Below are 21170 nucleotides of genomic sequence, written 5' to 3' on the forward strand. Positions count from 1 at the left end.
GCACTGTCATGGTAAAGAATTGCGTTGAGCTACCTAATTAGTCACTGAACGTTACAGAAAACAGAATTAGACTCTCTCTATCCGTTTGTTATGCATTACTGTCATATCTAGAATAGCATTCTTGCAGAACGATTCAGAAGTATATTCCATGTTTAAAGGGTTTTCATTTAATCAGCAGTCACTCCACTTCAGGATGCATCTTTTTATGAAGGTCTTGTTGCCAGTATAAGGGTTTTGTTGACTGATGGTTTGGGTTTCTTTCTCTCAACAGGACTGCCAAGAAGCATCCATAACATAGCAGGGAGTTGGTGCATGTAGGCAATAGAAAGGTGAATACAAAAAGGAAGAATTACTGTTTGTTAAATCCAGTCCTTTGAAAAGTTAAGTCTTGTTTAGCTCCTCAGTGGAAAGAAATGGCTGAAAATAATCTATTTCGTTTGAATTAAGGAAGCTGAGCATTACTGCAGCAACTTAAGAAAAACCCTCTTGACTTCCTGGAAACTGAAAGAATTTTTTTTGAAGAAGTAGTTGTCTCTGACATCACTAAACTGCATAGCGAGTTTGCGAGTGGTTAGTTTGGGGTAACAGAGGAAGCAACTCCTTCACAGATAAGCAGGCAGTGCATTGTAAGTGCCTAGTAATTCTCCTTTTTGGTTCAAGTATTGCTGAGAAATTCTTTTGCAGACAGATAACACTTATTTTGCTTTCCAGAAAGAGACACATGCTGTTTCATAAGGATACGCCTGATTTCCAGAAGTAACCATGTTTTTGTGGCTTAAACTCTTAGCATTTGGTGTTGCATTTCTGAGACAGGATGCTTTTGTCAAAGGTACGTAGCAATTGATATTTCTTTCTCTCATTTTGATCCTTTAATGTCCTCTGTAGAAGTAAAACAAATGAAAAGTTTTGCAAAGTGGAGAAATAACATCTTTCTTCAGAAACTAGAATACATTCGTATGCAAAGGTGTCAGAACCTAGATCAGGAAGATCGATGTACAGCGTACAAGGCTAAAATGTCTTCCGCATGGTCGTACACAAGAGTTATGTGAACCATTTAAAAAGAAATATTTGTTGTGGTATTTGAAAAAGAATACATCTTATGTGAACCTGTTCAATACAGTCTTTATGTTTGGTTTCATCTCATGATGCAGTACTCTGTTTTCTGTGTTTAAATCCATCAAGAAAAAAATCTTTCCATCCATTTTAGCCACTCCCTGATCTCAGAATCTGCTTGCAGTTCCTCAAATTTTGATTTTTGCTGCAGAAGGGTTATTAAAAAAATCTAAACATCGTAAGTTAATCACTACAGTTGGGAAATTACTTATTTTATATTAATTTTATAAAATAGAAATTATTTATTGATGTTATAAAAACTTCTTCTTAAAGAGTCTTCAAAATTTTTAACTGTCTAGTTACCCCACTGCAGGTTAATTTTTTCCTTGACTTTTTAAAATTTTATAAGAGAAAGTTAGAGGCCAAGAGGTTGATCTTGCAAAACACACTAGGTGTGACAGATAATGTGAGTAGCAAGAACAGCAATTAATTTCAAGGTAACACTTTATATAAAGACAAAAAATGGATCTATGTTTAAAAAAATATTTTCTTGAAAAGAACATGCAGCATTCTGTGTATATTTACCTCCCATCAGTTTAGGTAGTTCGTGTAATTTGGGATAGTTTGTGGGCTGACAAAAAAGCTTTTCTCTAAAGTAATGTTCACCCTAAAAAGTGGCTTGAAACATATATTCTGAAATGGCAGCAAATTATATGCAGGGCTGAAACCTCTTTTCACATACATTGAATTTATGCGTGCTTCTATCATCATGTCACTATAGTAACTCCAGGTTTATACTGATGCAAGCAAGAAAATGATCTGCTTTTAGTTGATAACCAGCTAAGAAGAGCATTTGAAGCCTGAGCATTAGTTCTCTTGTCCTTCAAAGTCTCTGAAGAGAGGCAGCACTGAATAAATCTGGTTGGTAGCTGTTGGGTATTGTAAGAAAACAAGTGAATGCTATACTGTAGAGGAAAAGAAAAAAATCTCTTGCTTTTCCCGTCCTTTTTATTATTTTTTTTTTTAAATCTGCTGTCCTACTTTCCATTTTATATCTTTCTGAGACTTCCCACCGCTCTCTTTTCTCCAGAAAGGGCAGGTTACTGTCTGCTCTCTCAGCCACCTCCGCAATCAGTCAATGTGGTAGCTAACAGACAGGGCTGGAAGACACAAAGAGGGGAAGCAGTATTTTATTTCAAGTAGTAGTTATTTTCTCTGTCCACACGCAGTAGTCTAGCTCAAGCCAGCTCCTCTCTACACACGTCTACTAAACAGAATAGTCTCAAAGAAATTATAAGTTTTAACTCCTGTCTAGAACTTTTAAACCAATTAGCAGTCTCGTGCTGTAGTATCAAGTGCTCAACCTCACAGATCTTGTTTTCACTATCTAGTTTGGCATAGGGATTGATTCTCCTGTCAGGGTGACAGAACCATTATACTTCATCTTTGCTATGTAGATTACCTCGTACTCTGCCTGGGAGACTGGGCAATTTTCTAGGGAGGAGTTTGTTAATGGAAGAGCAACATTTGGAAAAGGTGGTGTAGCCTTTGGTTTTATGGCAAGAACAATTTTCAGGCACTTGCTAGTAAGTGTTGGGTGGGCTTTGGGATTTGTGTCATTATTGTTATTATTATTCTCTGAGAGCCTATTGTACCTAGTGATTTTGAAGACCTAGCAGGAGAAATTTTAAGGCTGTCTGACTTCCACCACAAGCACAGCCATCCAATGAAACATCTCTAATTTCCTGTAGTCACCAGGCGACTTTTAAGAGCATCAAACTACATTAAAACAAACAAACAAACAAGTTAGGAATATCGAGATCCTGTAAAAAGGCTGTTTCACTATCTAAATCCCCCAGATAAAAGACACTTATCCATCTGGTTATCCTGGTAAGAAATAGAAGACTAGTAGTATTTGTGGATGTACCCACACATACCAATATATGGTACCAATAAACACCAAACTTGGAGTTCGATCTGTCCTTGTAAACGTTTGCACTGCTGAAACACGCCATTAAATTCAGCAGTGTTTTGTGCGCTATTTGTCAGTCTTTCATCTCTACCTACATGGAATAGCTAGCTTTAGTTCTTTAGTTCTTAGTCCTTTAGTTTAGTTCTTTAGTCAATCTTTAGTTGCCAGATGTGTGCTTCTTAAAATCATTAGTCTAAGATCGGTAACATAACACCTTCTAATATCTAGGCTGACTTCCCAATCAAAAAAGTTATGCTAACTTACCTGATACAGTGCATCAATGCCTGTTTATGAAAAAAAACACCAAACCAAACAAAGCCCCCAAAACAACGCAGTTAAAAAAACCCAGCCAGTAAAACCCAACCCCAACACCCCCCCAAAAAAAAACCAACAAAAAACAACAACCCCAAAAACACAACAGGAAAAAACATTTGCTTCCATTTAGAAAAAAAAAAAAAATGAAATGTTTGCAGGAAAAGCACTTTTTTTTCCATGAGATCATTAATTCAGGTTCCTCCCCCGCCCTCCACAAGAATATTAGCAATTTGACAGCTTTCAAAAGCCTTCACCCACTTCTGAGCCACATCCTTTATTTCAGGAAACTAAATAATTGCTTGATAGTTTTGGGTGTGACTTTTTTATTTTCCAGGTTAAAAGTACTAAGCTTTGGCAAGCACATGAAACCTGGGGCCGTGCAGTCTCCATGCCCAACAGCTGTGGAGGTTTCCACCTAGAAGTGTTATGTTTTCTTCACACAGACATCAGCATCAGTGTAGCTAATCTTATAGATTTGACTGTCAGTGAACAGGTTTTCCACAGATTGGTCTATCCTTTTGAAAAGATTCTGGCAGACCTAATTTTTAAGTAGCGGAACTTAGTGGTCTTGGATCATTCTGTGTGTAGGATGAAGGAGAAGGGGAATTGCTCTGGCAGGAGATAGGTATAAGGTAAAAGAAAGAGAAGTGAAGGCTTTAGAGTACCACCTCTGATGTTTTCTTCTTATGGATGCCCAACTGCAGGTTCTGTTTAGGGCTGTATCATATTTTTTTTTAGTGGCGCACTTAAGGCTGTCTGAAATACATACACCACAGTCCTGCACTCAGGGACCTCTTAATCATTTGAAACAAATTGCCTGCTTTTCACATCTTGCACAGTCCCCATACTTTATTCAAAATCAACAGAGACAGAGTTTCTGTATGCACAGAGGTGCAGGCAGTCCTGCCCACTTGCTGGGCTGGCAGGGCCCAAGCCAGTTCTAAACTGGAAGCCATTGAGTTTCATTATGGTGGTGGACTTCAGCCACCAGCAGGACACGTTAATCAGAGCACAGCAGCACACTAGCATAGCTACATGGTTTCTGGACTAGAATTAGCTAGTGATTTGGACTAAACATGTAATTTTCTTTACCCATTCACCTAGACCTGCACAAACCTACTGAGCAGATGGCTGGGTTGTTGATGTGGTATATTAATTTTAACTGCAGATAGGACAAGAGACTTCGGTTCTGGACTAATGGGTCTTTCTTACATAGTATGGAAAAGGCATTTGCTAGTCCTTCTGTATTCACTCACATCAGTATATTAACATACTGAGAATGTTTTACCAGTATGGACCTAAGGCTGCAAAACTGCCATGCAGAGACCAGTTCTAAAGAAAATCCTCAAGCTCTTAGGGGCATGCTATGTTGGAACCATTTCCTCTAGTTTTAGTTTTAATTTGGTGACCTTACATCTGTATATTTAGGTTCTGAAGTGCAAATCAACAATGAGTGGGTTAGAAACATTGCACATATACTGAGATAAGACAGAAGAAGTGGGGGGAGGAAACAGGATGAAGTGACTTCAAAATGTTCCTACTATGAGGAATCAAGCTCTGTTTTTCTGACTCCTGTGACCTATCTGCAGAACTGCCTGCCTCCCTGGGAGTCTGTGTATGCGTTAAACGAGTAGGCAGTCTCCACGTTGAAATTGTGAATGCATTGTATACAGTGCATGAAAATTATCCTGTTTTCTCTTTCTTTGCAGCTGCATTGTGGTATATACTGTACCATGCTGGGAGCAAGGAAACAAGAACAGCAGGCCATGAAAATGTTCTGTCCTCTGTTTACGTTCTTGATCTGGTTTTAAGAGTTAATATTCATAAGCATACTTCTGGCCCACCAGGAAGGCAGAGTAAATTAACCCACAATGAGCTCTCTGCTGTCATGGCTTGACTTCTCTGCGTACTCTTTAAACTACTTCATTTATAGTTAGCTTGAGCATGTCTGCATTACCCCGTGTTTTGCAGCACAGACGTGCCCCGGGTCTTGGCACTGTCATTCACCTTTCTTTGGGTGGCTGTTCCTCCTGTGCTGCCTGCCCTGGGGGTGAGGACCACAGAGGAGCTCAGTGCGGTGAGGGGCTGCAGAAAGGGACCCGAGACAGCAGAGGACTGAAAGGCACTGTAGGAAAGCATCAGGTGCTGGGCAAGGCTCGCTAGCCTGAGTTCAGGTCTTTGTGGCTGTAAGTGAACTCCTTTCAAACCCTAGCAAGAACATTGGCGTTACAGGAATGTGGCAGCTTAGATAGGGCTGGGCTTGGATGTCTGTGCCCTTTGAGGTGGCTGCTGGAGCTGTGACTGCCAGTACTGCCTGGGAGACAGCAATTGTCCCTAAGCTCTGCTGCTTTCTGCACCATGTGGAGGTGTTGTTCACATTTATTCATCTTTAATTGTGCATAACTAGAAATCAAGAAGGTATTTATTTCAGGTAAAATTAGCAAATACAGAACATCCAAAACATTTTTTGGGGAATAGTTTACTTTCTTCAAAGCTCAGATTAGGCCCCAAAGCACTTCTGTGCAAAAAATGGTAAAAAGCTTTGAAGTGGCAAAACTCTAACTTCCTTCTGTAAATATCAAGATTAAAGTAACAGATACAGTTGCAAAAGCTATTTTTTCCCTGGCAACTTTACTGTCTGTAGCTGTTGTGCAGTGTGTCCTGATGTATTTCCAGGCTATCTGTACACTGACAAACAGATCTTGTTCACTGGTGTTTCAGTAACTGTTACAGCATTTTATCTATTTCCAGGCTTCTTTCCCTTTCAAGTAAAGCTGTTTGGGGCCTTCAGTGCCAGGATTTTAGAAACTAGCTGTGAGCACTTCAGTGCCAGCTTATATTATCCATACTGTTGTATAGCTAACAGGATCCACTTCTTTTCTTTTCTTTTATACCACTACTTTGCAGTACTGTTCTTCCAGTTATTCCCTCTGTGTCAGTGCCTCCTCGGCTAGCCTGCTTGCTTGGGTTTCTATTCTCTAGTTTCAAAGACTTCTCTTACAATCTGTCTGTTCTTCATTCATAATCCCACCTCCCTGCACAGAACTCTAGAGGTATCTTTTGTTGTGCATGAATGACATTTTTTGGACTCCATGGACCAATATTTTTAATTGCCTTTTGAAATAAATTCTTTTCCTGACAAAAAAAGAAATAATCAAACTAGCTATGTAACAGAAAAATGAAGCCATACAATGAAGCTTTGTGTACAACGTATAAGGAAATAGCAGTTTGTTAAATAAAGCATATACATCCTAGATCAGCTGAAAGATTTTACGGTCAGGGAAATGTAGTACAATGCAGAGCCTCAGCTGAGATGGTACAAAAATATATGGTTAGTAAAGCCTGTCCAGGTAATGTTATACATTGCAGAAGCTGTGAATGAATATTTAAGATAGCATTAGTCCCTGAACTATTTCTGGATGCTTGTGAGCTAAGACCTTAGTAGGTGAAAAAAAAAGTGCAAGATAAACGGCAGAGCATAGTCAAGCTTCTAGAATAAGATCTAAGAGACAGAAGTCATCTGCAGTCTAGGCTGTCTCTGAAACTCCTGGTGTGAAGTGTTAAGTCGTTTTCATTTCTCCAGATCTCAGTTTCATCATCTGTTAAATTGAAGATAGTATCGCATACCTTGTTACAAAATGTAGTCCAAATTCCTTAAATATTCTGAAGGACACTTGTCTCTTGCAACCTGTAAACTACCACAAATTAATCTGAGGAAACTGGTTGTGCATTAGATTATTTTGAATAGTGTATCTGAGCAAGGAAAGTGAAAAGTATCAAACAAGTGACCTGTGCATAAATTTCTACCTTGTTCTCAGTCTTAAAACACAGGTGTTGTCAATGGGGAGCTGATACTTTGTGCTGAGTAAGAACAACCCATACTGTGCTTATTGTCAGCAAATCTGAAATTCTCTAAAACATGATCACATCAACTGTAGCCTCCATTTTAACCAATATTGGGTGAAATAACTGAAGTTGGTCAATGAGTCCTTATGAGACACAAGAACAGGACTGCCAGATTTTTACTTCTTGTGTCTGTGGATGAGATGAGAAGGTGTGCTGAATGGACCGTAGCTGCAACAGGCTTCATGTTACAAAGCATCCTCCACACTTAGGGGTAAATATAATAGTGAACCTGTCTAGTAAATTAGGTGTTTTAGGAGTCTCAATGGTAGCATTTAGAAACGTAAACCAACTATTCTAGAGAAATGCAGGCCAAGCTGATTCTATCAGCATATGATTTAAAAATGTATGCTTGCATAATCCAAGGGAAGATGACCATTGCTGCTACTGCAGCAGTTTAGTTAATCTTCTTGAGATAGACCTCAGACGTCTAAAATAAATGCAGAATCACATGCCTATATGTTAGAGAAATCTTTTGGTTTTAATGAGTTTTGGATAGAGTATCTGGAGACTTTCTTTATTCATACCACTCTTTCTTGGAAGAATTTAAATGATAATGAAAGATTTTTAAAATTATGTGTAATTTTTTTACTTGGTCCCTGATGGCAGTGAGAGATTGTTGCCCTAGGTCTCTTGTAAGCAATATACAAGTTCCCTCACCCCCAAATAATGTGTGTCAGTGTACACGCCTGTGCCATGTATCTGTGTCTGTGTGTGTAAGTATAACTTTTATGATACTTGGGACTGCCCAATAAAACTTGGCCTTGTTTGCAGTTTCATTAATGCTTCTTTACTCAACTGTGCTGCCTCAACAGAACTGAAAGACTTCTCTACATCCTCCATGCATCTGTTGTCTAGTGTGTTGGTCTGAAGTATGAAATGTGGCTGAGGTTTGAGGGAAAGATATGAAACAGCAGTAAGAAATATGCTTTAGTACAACTTAGTAGCATTTCTGATTTTGCTGACCTAGTCTGCTAATCAAATGACTTAGAAACAAACATTTCTGAGAGCTGCCCTGTGCACTCACTCTCACTCTTAGAAAACGTTAGGAATAATAAATCCTTAACCAAGTGTCAACTCACACACTTACAGTTCAGAAGGTTTACAGTGGAATGGCATTGAAGGCGAGGGAGGCAGTTCAAGGAAAGGAATGTGAGATCTATAAAAAGTTATTTATCTTTGATATTAATGGATCAAGGTTTTGTGATACCTGGAGGTTTTGTAATACTTGGAGGTGAAACTTTCATAAAATCCAGTAGTGTTTGGCCTCCTGAATTTAGCACTTTATACTTTTCTGAAGATCGACCAGTTTGGCCATGAGGATTTAGAAGTATTAAAATAGATAATAGAGGCATATCATTTATGGAAATCTCACCTTCAGATGCCTTTTGAATCAACACAGGATGTATTAAGTTCATTAGAAATCATAGAATAGTTCAGGAAGAATTCCAAGATTTAAGGATCAGACTATTCCAAAAGCTAATAAAAAAGCAACAGCTGCATTTGTCTTCCTGCTGTGGTTAGTACTAGGCTTAAGGGCCTGCCAAGATGCTGTTTTGCACCACCCAGAATAAACAGACAAGTGTTTGGCGCAGTAGCTGGTTTAAGTTTTTGTGTTAATGTTGGGAAAACGGCCATTTACAATGTGGAAGTGATTCTGCTCCAGATGTGTCAACAAGTGTGTCGTCATTGCAGAAGTGTGCCTTAAATGGTAAGGGAAGGATTGCTTGCAAACCACAGCTGCTAAAAACACTCTTCACTGAGCAATGAAGACAGTTTAATAATGCTGAGCATGTCAGATAGGCCATTTTAAGCTGCTCTCTCCGCAGTTGATGCTCTGTTTCTCTTTGTGACAGAATTGCTGTTTGCCTATGTCTCACCTCAGTGGTGACGTCAGTGGAAAGTCTGAAAAGGCTTTCAAGTGTCTTACAGGATTTATTTTATCTTCATAAAGATTTTTTTTTTACTGTATTTTGTTGAATTTTCTTTGGCTTTATATTAGAACAAGAAAATAAAGTCCACCTTTTTTTTTATTTATTTTTTTTTAAAACCTACTGGGGGTCTTCAGCCTCAAAGTTCTGCTTTTCCTGTTAGCTGCCCTGAGAAAGCTGTTTGGAGGAGACACCCCCAGTTTTGACTGTAAGCTCCAAAACACTTGAGAACTGTTTTTTCATAGAAGAAAGTGATCAGATTTTCAGCAGACCTCCATGTGTTGGTCACTGAGATTATGTGAAAAATTGGAGTGTGCAGCTGCAAGTTAATCTTTTCTGAAACTTTTTCTGAGGTTGTGAATACTGAACACTTGGAAAGTCGGGAAGGAGCTGCTTCTGTGCATGTGTGACTGTGTGTATAGTAGGGCTAATGGTCACAGCCATGATCAAGCATTCTCATTGGGCCAGGTGCTGTACAAATGTAGGATGAAATATGATCTTGTCCTCAAAGCATTAATGATCTGACTCTGGACATCATGGATACTTCTTAAAAAGGAACAGTACAGAGGCAACAGGAAAGCCAGATAAGGGAAAAAGTAATAGTAGTGTATGTGCCCAGCCAAAGAGCTTACATAATCCCCTGGTGCTATTTATTTCCTTTTCTGAGAAAGGGACATACAACTTCTTTTTCAAAGCAGCATGCAACTGAATAAATTATTCCCTGGATCCAAAATAAACTCTCCTACTTAGGTCCATGTATTGCAGATCTCACGTTGTGCTCATATAACTTCTTTTCATGACAACAACTGATGCACACCTTCCTGGAAGATAATTCTTAATGATAAAACTGCTGCAGGTAAAAACTTACAGTCCTCCAAAGCTCCTCTCTTGCTATATAGAAACAGTAAAAAAACAGGTCACATAAAAGGCACTATATTTATTTGCAGTGATTATTTTCTCTAGCTGTTTAATCCTTTCATTAACATATTGCATTCTCTCACCCATGAGTGAAATACAGTAAACAAAGAACAAAATGTGTAGATGATGTGTTACAAACACACATGTGCGTTCACTCTCTTGTATGGGAGAGCATGTAATTTCACCACTGATTCTCAATTCTTGTAGCAGGTGCTGAGGTAACATGAACAGCATCTATATATGAAAGAGAGGGATCACATTCTGTTCAGTTAAGAAAATTTTTATGTTGTGTTCAGCACTTTCATATCTAAGTGCTCATAAATAGTAATAACAATAACAAATTAATTTTAACCTGTAATTGACCTAACAGATTTATTTAGACTGAAAAAAAATTAAATCACACACTGACTCTTTTCCCTTGAAAAAAGCAAGGAGAAAGAAATACAGAACTGATCTTCAGGGTTGCAGAGAACGACATCATGTTTCCTAAATATCAGATGGTGAACTCTGTAGACACAGGGTCTGGGAATTGCCTGCAATTAATTCAACTGTGACCTGGATCCATATTACAGTATTTTTGAAATATTTATTGAACTCTACAGAGGGATTTTTTTTTTTTTCTGGAATTGGTTGTGATTCATTTGCTGAGTTGGAGTTTAGGATCATGAGGACTTTGGGTTCTAGATGGCTGCAAGTTTAAAGGAAAAGATGTTGTTGTGAAATGCTAAGGGTTTGGAATGGCTGTGTTTGCCTTTACAGTAGTTGATTGTAAGACACAGCTGTGAGTAGAGTCTTGAACAAAGCTGATGTATTGTGTAATAACTGTTTAATAATATTGTTTTTCGGTAAAATCTGAGCTCTATCTGTTTTGTCAGCTTGTCCTTGTGGCAATGAGCAACCATAGGTAGCAGGAAACAGGTATGTAACCCTACATCCTTTTTAAAAAAAATCACTTAAAGTCTTTATTGTAGTCTTTGAAGAGCACTGCAATCATTAATAGTATGATAAATCTTTTAATTTATGGCTGATATCAGAACTTAGTGTTGTCACTAACACTCAGTGTTAGTGGATGCAATAGGTGTGATTTTAGTGAAATTTTCTGTAGTTATAAGAATTAACATTCAGAAAGAAATTCTGATCAGAAATGAAGCTGAATGAGGGGAGATCAATGTTGTGGGACAAGGAGTCAGGATGTGATGGTACAGCTATTGCTACCACAAAGCATCAGGGGAAGAATGTTGAAACTGATTTGGGAGAAGAGATTGGATGCTGGGACTTGAGATGGCAGTGGGGAAGAGAGCAGCTGAAAGGATGGGGAGAAAGACATGAAAAACTGATAGAAAGCCTTTACATCATACTGCAAAGCCTGAAATAGCAGCCAGACACCCTGCGTTTCACCACTTCTGTGCTGTCAGCAAATATCTGTAAAACTCATTGAAGAAAGTCTTCTAGCACTGTCCTACACAGAAGATGAAAATGTCCTAATGCTATCAGTACTCCCTTAACCCCAAGGGGTGGATCTGAGCAAGGAGATACACACATCCCAGTCCAGCTGATAAAGCCTGGGGAGTGCAGCACTGTGCCCTCTCATAGAGTTGGGGACCACAGTGGAAGAAGCTGTGAAATCTGATAAGATTGTAATTCTGGGCATACTTATAGTCATGGAAATAAAGTCCTTCATTTTCTTAGTGACTATATCTGATTCATTTTGAGGGAGAAGCATTAACACTCTTGAACTGATTCATCAAGATAGGTAGCATCTTTGTCTCTAGATGAGTATGGAAAATTACCTGACCTTTGATGGATATTTTGAAAAAAGCAGACACACAGGCCTAGACTGAGTTTCCAGGAAGTGTAGGCAGAATACTATCATTCTTCCACTTATAACAAAGATTAAAGGAAATTCTTAAAGGAGAGAGGGAGGAATTCTTGCTCAGGGAAGTCCCTGAGAATATCTCTCTTTTCTAGGGATAAAGCATATTGTGCAGAACGAATGCAGAGGGTAAGAAGCAATGTCTAATTAAGAAAAATACATTATTTTTTTTTTCCAGTCAGGAAGGCATCTCATTCATATCCTAATAATGGTTAGAGCTGCAGTACTGAAATGATTACAGTGTTCCTTCAGAAAATTCTTACCCAGAGAAGCTTTCAAACTATGTTTGTGAGACTTTTGCCTGAGAAAAAATATATGTTACTAAGATTTTACTAATTTTACTTATTTAAATCAGTACCTTTGAGAAAGCGGAGTTATTCATAGAATCATAGAATCATCTAGGTTGGAAGAGACCCTTGGGATCATTGAGTCCAACCATCTACCCTACTCTACAAAGTTCTCCCCTATACCATATCCTCCAACACCACATCTAAACGCCTCTTAAACACATCCAGGGATGGTGACTCAACCACCTCCCTGGGTAGCCTATTCCAATGCCCGACCACTCTTTCTGTGAAAAATTCTTTCCTAATGTTCAGTCTAAACCTACCCTGTTGGAGCTTGAAGCCATTCCCTCCCGTTCTGTCATTAATTACCTGTGCGAAGAGACCAGCACCAACCTCTCTACAGTGTCCTTTCAAGTAGTTGTAGAGAGTGATGAGGTCTCCCCTCAGCCTCCTCTTCCTCATACTAAACAGTCCCAGCTCCTTCAACCGCTCTTCATATGATTTGTTTTCCAGGCCCTTCACCAGCTTCGTTGCCCTCCTCTGAACTCGCTCCAGCACCTCGATATCTCTCCTGTATTGAGGTGCCCAAAACTGGACACAATACTCGAGGTGTGGCCTCACCAGTGCTGAGTACAGGGGCACAATCACCTCCCTACTTCTGCTGGTCACGCTATTTCTAATACAAGCCAGGATGCCGTTGGCTTTCTTGGCCACCTGGGCACACTGCCGGCTCATATTCAGCCGCTTGTCAATTAAAACCCCCAGGTCTCTTTCTTCCAGGCAGCTTTCCAGCCACACTTTCCCAAGCCTGTAGTGCTGCTTGGGGTTATTGTGGCCCAAGTGCAGAACCTGGCACTTGCCCTTGTTGAAATTCATACCATTGATGTTGGCCCAATGATCCAATCTATCTAGGTCTCTCTGTAGAGCTTCCCTATCCTCCTGGGAATCAACACTCCTGCTTAACTTGGTGTAATCTGCAAACTTGCTGATGATACACCCTATGTCCTTGTCGAGATCATCAATAAAGACGTTAAACAGAAATGGTCCTAACACTGAGCCCTGAGGCACACCACTTGTGACCGGCTGCCAGCTGGATTTAAATCCATTGAGCACCACTCTTTGGGACCTTCCAGTCAGCCAGTGCTTGATCCAGCAGATCGTATGCTCATCCAGGCCATGTGAAGCCAGTTTTTCCACGAGAATTGTATGGGGGACAGTATCAAAAGTCCAGGTATACAATATCAACAGCCTTTCCCTCGTCCAATAATCTGGTTATCTTGTCATAGAAGGAGATCAGGTTCATCTGGCAGGACCTGCCTTCTATAAACCCATGCTGACTAGGCCTGATCCCCTGGTTGCCCATTATGTGGGTTTTGATGGCTCTCAAGATGACCTGCTCCATGACCTTCCCTGGTATCGAGGTTAGACTGACAGGTCTATAGTTTCCTGGATCCTCCTTTTTGCCTTTCTTGTAGATGGGTGTTACATTTGCCACCCTTCAGTCCATTGGGACCTCCCCAGTTAGCCATGACTTCCTGTAAAAGCAAAGTGGTAGGGAGGCCTGTATATCACCTCAGTTAGTTGCAGAAATAACGGGTTAACCTTCTGCATAAAGTACTTGTCACCCTACCAAAGAGTGGACACAAGAACTTAATCTGATATTCAGCAAAGACTAGTGGAGGAAGACATGAGGGAAAATACTGATCTTTCTTCCTGGGAGAAGATGAGTGTCAGCTTCAAAAGAAAATTTCTGCCTGCTTCCAGGCAGGAGTATCAAGTTGAAGCACAAATAAAAGGGTTGCTTGGACAGTTGGGTGAGATCAAAGGGTGGCACGTTTAAGATGTTCTGGAGCATGAGCAAGAGTAAATCAAGAGCAGGGAAAAACAACAATGCACTAGTAATTTTTCAGGAGGGGTCAGTACATTTAGCAGCTGCATTTAATTTTATGATCTGGAATTACTGTGGTACTGCAGGAGGCAAATGCAAATGAGATTTAACATGATCAAGACTATAGTGATAGGTCTTAGTGAGGCAGATTTCTATAAAAGTTGCCATCTACTCTCCTTGTAAAAGAAATCCAAACCCAAAATCAAACCAGTTTAGCCTTGCTGGTCATGCAGACTCCTAATCTACGTCTTAGGTCAGAGGGACACATATCTTTGAGTCCTGTTTCAATCTGTGAGCGTACAATAACGTCTGCACTGGAGATGGAATGTGTTGCAGAGTGCGTGTGATTGCAGTGTTGGTGCAGTCATACAGGCAGATGAGAAACCTCACTACAGGAAATGTGATCATTAGGGAAATGATCTGTCATGAAATTCATTGTAATGCCACGTTTCAGAACAAAAAGTGCTTCAAAGCTTTTAGCTCAAAAACAAACTCAAAACCAAATCCCTATGACTTCTTCTCATACTGAGACAGGAGATTTCACTCATAATGAAGAATGCTGGGAATGACTGACAGTGTGTGATGCTGAGTATTTGAAGTGTTGGATGTTGATTTCTTGTTTGCAGTTTCCATCCAGAAGCTTCACAATGCAGTTGCTGGAGAAGAAACCAGTTTGATTGCAAATAGATCCCAGCTCGTTCTCTCTGCTCATTATCTTTGTGACACATGCACTTTTCATATGCCTGCTGTTGTTATAATATCCAGAATGCTTTCTGAATTTCAGTTCTTTGATGATTCTTTGCTAAAAATAATTAGATTAATATTATTTAAGTGTCCAGTGTTTACAATCTTATTGGTGCATGTTTTTAATATTTCTTTTGAGGGATTTATTAATGTAATTATCAAATTGGTAAGCACCCTCCCAGCTCCTGCCTTCTTCATAGGTGAAGCCTTGCTAAGAGGAAAATAGAGGAAGTCAAAAAGATTCCTTAGAGTTGGACAGGACTTGTCTGCATGCTACAGAAAAAAAGAAAAAGGCTTAAACATCATACAGTACAGATTCTCCAGGACTAGGGGGTGGTTAATAGAATTCTCTGGAGATGCAAAGGTTGTTCATCTTCTGCAAAACCCAATTCCTGCCACTTTCTTGATTTACACGCCAGAGGAATTTCAAGGACACTTCCAGGTCCATTGCGGTAGCTTTGTATTGTCAGTAGACCAATAATTAATCAGGATGAGCTTTCTGTATTTCTTCATATAAATATAGCTTTAATCCAGGGTAGGAACCCTTATTTTCAATGATACTTGTGATCTGTCTATCAGGGCAACTTTATTGAAATCAACAGATTTTTTTACTGTTCTCTAATTTTTGTAATTCTGTTAAGCAAACAGAATTATTTATTGGTTTTTGATTTTTTTTAGATTTACATTAAAGAACCTGTTTGTATTGATAAGAATCTTTTTCATAAGCTCAATAACGTAAGCTATGAAATAAAAAATATTCTTAAAAAATTATAAGGTAGATAAGAAATACGATGTGAAATGCCCAGGTGTGACCATCTTTGACTGGATCTCTTCTGCAGGTAGTAATATGCTCTAAGGTGCCCCTTGCAGCCTTGGCCCTCTAACTGTCCAGGGGGCCATCGTAGCACATGTTGCTGCTCTCTTCCCCCCTGCAGATTTAGACTTCGTTCACGTAGCAACTGAAGTATGGCAGATGGTGGTGCTTCCCCTTTGGTGTCTGGTATGCTTGATCTGGACCTGTAATCTTGGAAGTGTGTTCAGGTTTGTTGGTATAGACATAGTCATGCATTTCTATTGATGCATTAAGGATGAAATCTGAAGTCACTTGGATGCCTCTTGTCATACTGTATCTAAGCCTGATAGACAATCTGTACTTTTTCCAGTGATTGTTCTCGTTGCAGTGTCACCACTTTTTATCTAAATACAGACTTAGTTTAATGTCATATTGTAACTGACACTTTTTTACAGACTATATATATTATTTTAAGAAAAGCACAGGTAACAATATGCAGATGCAGTAATTTGTTTTTACCTCTGTCAATTTTACAGTTGGTCTGAAAAATTCTTCTCCATTTCATTCCCAGTACTTTGAAATTCAGTAATCGAGTTGGTATTCTTCTTTGTTGAGGACAAGGCACACATTCATAAAGTCTCACTGCAAATACCACTAAGTTAGACTGAAACTGGCATACAAAGAAACAAAGTTAATTCACTCAGTTATATCAAGCTCCCAGTATACCTAACCAAAGGACTCCATGCACAGTTTGAGGCCTTGGTAGAGATTTACCATAAAGAGCTCCTGTCTTATAACTAGGTATTTAGAGTTAGTCTTATAAATCTCTGCACAGTTGGTATTAGAAAGTGAGAAATGTGAGGATGTTACATAAATGTAATGTCTTGCAAATAAATATGCTATCTTCTAGGTATAATTTAAACAGAGTAGAAGATCTCCTCTGAAACCCCCAGTGCTATTACTGCAGAGTAGTGTTCTCTGGGACGAATGTTTGGAAGTTAGGTCTAGGAGAAAGCATTTTAGAATGAATTGAAAGAAAATATAGAAAGCCCCAAACCTGCGATCCCAGAACCTGTAAGGAAATTATGTTAACATGCTGTGCAAGTGTGTGCCTGAGCCTAAATGGAGAGGGAGCAGTAATGCCAGAGAAAAAAATAAAAGCTGAGTTATGGGTGTTTGTTTAGGTACTAGAGGTGGTGTTCTTCTGAAGTCGGAAATCCTTCTGAAGTGATGCTAACTGAAGTTAATATCAACTGCTGTAGTTACCAAAATGAAGAAGAAATGAATTCAGGAAATAACATAAACCATAATAAATTAACAAATTATTCCAATGTATGAGAAAATCTGTGAATAATTCGGTGGGTCTGCTAGATTGTTAAAAAGTAATAGGAGCAATCAAACAGAAGACCACCTTTTTACAAAGTTTTCATGCATTGGGCCCTGGAGAAATTAATGTTCACTGCTTGAAACTGTGAGGCAATGTTAGAAACCAGGGTTGGCTACAATCTCTTAGTGGTGTGGGAAAGGGGGCGCAGCAGCGCTGCACAGGGTGTTTGCTTCTGTGAGCAGTGGGCAAGAGAGGAAATGGGACCCATTGCCTTTTTTTTCTTTGATGCTAGATTTCCTTTTAGGAAAGAAATAGCGTAAATTTTGTTTATGTTGTCTTTAGGAAGTAAGCTTCAGAGCTGAATGATGTGGGATTCACCCAAAATTTCTTGAAGGACTAATGAATATGAGTTTACAATAAAAATAAAAGCCAAGTCCCTAAGCATCAGTTGCTAAGGTGGAGGTAGTCAGTGTACTACAGTAAACATCTTTTTAAAGGGAGGCTCTTTGGACTTTAGATCAATCAACCTCCAGTAATTAAAGAATACTTGAAATAGCAATAGCTGAAATATAAAAGGAAAAAGTACTTTGGATGTCTGTACTGAGCAACTCAGATCATCCTAATCCAGGACAGCCACTGGATCTTCTATGTACAGTGAAATGCTCACGGGAGCTAACCTACAAAGAGTCTTATTTCTTAGATAATAACTGTCTCATACCGTGATCTACCATGAGGCTTGTGTCATTGTAGAGGCTGCTTATATGGTGTTTTGTAGTTAAAGGAGCATGCTAAAAATGAAAGATGAGTCATTAGGGCAACTACACTTTCTGATAGTTTACTTTTGCAAAATTTTATGTTTTCAAACGATGTAGGCTGAAGTGTTGGTATTTTTTTGCACTGCTACTATTCACCTTACCTCAGTGAGGAAGTTTACTCATTTGCGGGTTGACAGGCAGCCTTGCCATGGGAACGGGAAGGCGCTTGCTTAAAATGCGAGGTGAGAGCTGGTTTGCTAACTACAGACCAGTGCTCTGCAAAATGGAGATAAAATTAAGGCACCCACATCCTGTGACACCATATAGTTCTTGCAGGCTGCCATTTACCAGGAAATTGAAAGAAGTCCATTAGTTCCAAACACTGTTAAAACATCAAAATGCTCAAAAAGTTATGCTTGATTTCCCTTATACTGTGTACAGTTGAAAGCGTGCCTCGTGAGCTAGTTCTGCTGATGCAACTCAGCCTCTTCCTGGTGGTGTCAGAGTAGCAGCAAAAACAAGCTCTGGCTACTTGTCTGCCATATTAGTTTTGCAGGTGACCATGAGTACATCCCCATAACTCGTAGCTAATGCAACTCTTATTGTACATCTACAATCTCTACTTGTTGTTAGTTCCTGTGTTTGTTCTTACCCTTGTTCAAAAAACACTAAATATGCAGCCTTAAATTATTAAAAACATTCACCTGTGTTCTATTTCTAGAATACATGTACATTTCAGAGAAAGTTATAGACTAGGTGGAAATGGAAATTTTCTTTTTATTCTTGTGCTTGGCAGGAATAATGGTAGGAACTTAAATTTTTAACTGTCTTTAGCAATACACTATTAAATGGGGCTGTCTATTTAGGAAAGTCCTCTGAAGTTAGTAGGTTATCATCTGAAAAGAAACAGAAATTTTTATTAAGCTTGTTAGTTTACCTGAAATCAAACACTGTTCCCCCAGTGAAATTTGGTCAAGACCAGGAAGATAAACGTTGTACCATGGTCGCATGTCACAGACATGCACGCAGATCTAAATCACTATCTCTGTAGAAGGCTGAACCAATCTTTTTGATCTTGTCACCTCTAAATCTCAGAATTCCTGATCAAGTTGGCAGAAAGATAGCAAATTATCAAGGCATCCCAACTGCAAGTTCATAGTGAAATTCTGGTGTAAGACTGGGTCAGTGTTCAGGCTATGGAGACTGGACTCATCTTTTAGGTGGGGATATTTGTGCTGTGGAGGCATCATCAGAGTCATGGACCAGTTTCCTGGAGTGTGACATAAGCAGATGCATGGTGATAAGATAATGAACAATGTCAGACACGAAGGGATCAGCCCCTTGAACACAGGACCATTGCAGTTTAGAGGCAGGCTGCTGAAACTGCTTCAGAAGAAGCAGAGAATCAGGAACTTCTAGCCATCTGGGGGTGAGGAGGAAGGCAGAAAAACAAAAGGCAAGAAGTAGCCAATCACATATGGCTTTTGCAATTTAAGTCTTCCAAGCAGAGAATAGCATTGTCTGGTGCATGTGCAGACAGCTAGCCCCAAAGCTCTCTCCGTGTCCATTGATGTATCAGCACTGCATCATAAGCTGTTGTGTCAGCATTAATGCAGAGACTGGGAAGGAACACATGAAGACATTTTGTTGGACAAAGTTAACTACTAGAGATCAAACACATTTAACAGTTTTGTTACTTTTAAGTGTTCAAATAATTCTTCTGTCCCTTCCTAGTGACGTGGTGGATTGCAGTGGGGTTCATTTGCTCTATGTGATATCTCTATATCTCTGCCAAACCAGCATGTGAAGAGTAAGTGAAACTTCAGGGCAACTAATGGGTAAATACCAACATTGACTTCTCAATTTTGTCTCCTGAGGTCCAAAGGCAGAAACTTAACAAGACAATGGGAACCCTCCCATGGTTAAGCCACTCAAATCTAAACTGAAGTTGATTTATACTGAAATGGAAGTTTGACCATGTGGCTGATTAACTGTAATGACTCATATCCAAAAAGGACATGACTACGGGGTACAGCAAAGAAAGACAGAGAGGTCCTTGAACAGGCAGTAACACAACGAGTTGCAGAAGCAGGATTTTTACAACCATGTTTGATAGCATAGTGCAGAAGCTCATTAACATTGATGAGGTAAAACACGACTTTCATTAGGAACTGACAATAACTTAAAACTGAAAGACAAAACATGGTTTGTGATTAAGCCATTTTAGCATTGTGTACTTTTGCACAAGTAAAAGCACCTGCACTCCTCGCTGGAGAGCAGATGCTCTGGCAGGAGACCCACATTCCTCATGTAATGTAGACCTTTGTTCACAGGGAGAAAGCCATGGTCAAATAGAGTGTAATTGGTCTAATTTGAGAAGTTCCCCACGATACCAATGCAGTGGGATCCCACTCAACCATCAGCCACTCACCTCTGCAGAGCCAGCTCCTGCTCTAGAGCCAGTTTCCCAGTCATCCATGATGGAGGGTTGAGCCCATGATGGAGGGTTGAGCAGGGGGATGTAAACTCATGCAGCCGATATTAGGGACCTCAGTGCCATTTCCTACATTCTTTGGAGAATGGTTTCATAGCAAAAAAAGAAGCTATCTGCCCCAGACGTCTGCCAAAATGAATTGACTGCCTTTAATTCAGTTGTCTTTTATACCATCTGCTGTGGAGCTAGAGGACTGGCTACTCATACCCTAACAGAAACACATTATATCCTGGGTACGGAGTTCCATTCCCTGATAACTTTGTGCCTTATTTTCTTAGGAGTTTACTAATTTTTGTCAAGGTTTTATTTGGCCCTGTCAACCTAAAGAAGGTTGGTTGTTTACTGCCTTATCTTGCACTACACTATTTCAGATTGCTTTACACCATCATGGCTGCAGATGCTGTTGGTCTGTCCTTAATTCTTTGGGTCTTGGTTATGTAAATGAACATAAAGAACATAATTTATTTCCAAAAGGAAAGCCAGACATGACATTGTGTTAACAATGCACAACTGATTGATTTTGCAGCAGACATTTCAATAGGCAGAGCATTATGCATTCTTGACAATGGAATTTCCTACAAAACTGTCTTGTGCAACAAAGTGGGGATCTAGAAGCCAGAATTTTACTTTTTTTTATAGATTTTTTTCAAACTTTCTGAATGTGAGGGTAATCTTGAAAATCCTAACTGAAAGGCTGCAGCCTGTTTGAGTCTTCAGGTAGAGTGGTCTCAATTGCCTTGCTAATGTTGGGCACCATTATAAATTGTCTTTCAGAATTTTAATATGAATGAAACTGCCTTGAAATTTTCAGTTTGCAGTATGAAATGTTGTTAAAACAGATAAATTGACATAGAGCTTGGCTGTGGGTGCTGTAGATCCTGCAGGGTTTTGGCCATAGATGAGTTTATGCAAGTACT

General features: G+C 39.4%; 1 protein-coding gene across 4 annotated transcripts in view; it reads left to right on the forward strand.

Moving 5' to 3' along the window:
- The first annotated feature begins 583 nt into the window (after positions 1-583).
- Positions 584-21170, forward strand: part of PTPRC (protein tyrosine phosphatase receptor type C) — a 65852-nt gene continuing 45265 nt past the window's right edge. Inside the window, exons 1-2 of one of the 4 annotated variants that reach the window (XM_074151293.1) lie at positions 584-626; positions 712-829. In XM_074151293.1, the coding sequence (XP_074007394.1) occupies positions 763-829 (67 nt within the window). In that variant the 5' untranslated portion in view covers positions 584-626; positions 712-762. Of the gene's footprint in view, positions 627-711; positions 830-21170 lie in introns of those variants that run through there. The other 3 variants (XM_074151294.1, XM_074151292.1, XM_074151291.1) reach the window with 3 other exon arrangements.

The sequence above is a fragment of the Numenius arquata genome, chromosome 8, assembly GCF_964106895.1.
Source record: "Numenius arquata chromosome 8, bNumArq3.hap1.1, whole genome shotgun sequence".
Classification (NCBI taxonomy): domain Eukaryota; kingdom Metazoa; phylum Chordata; class Aves; order Charadriiformes; family Scolopacidae; genus Numenius; species Numenius arquata.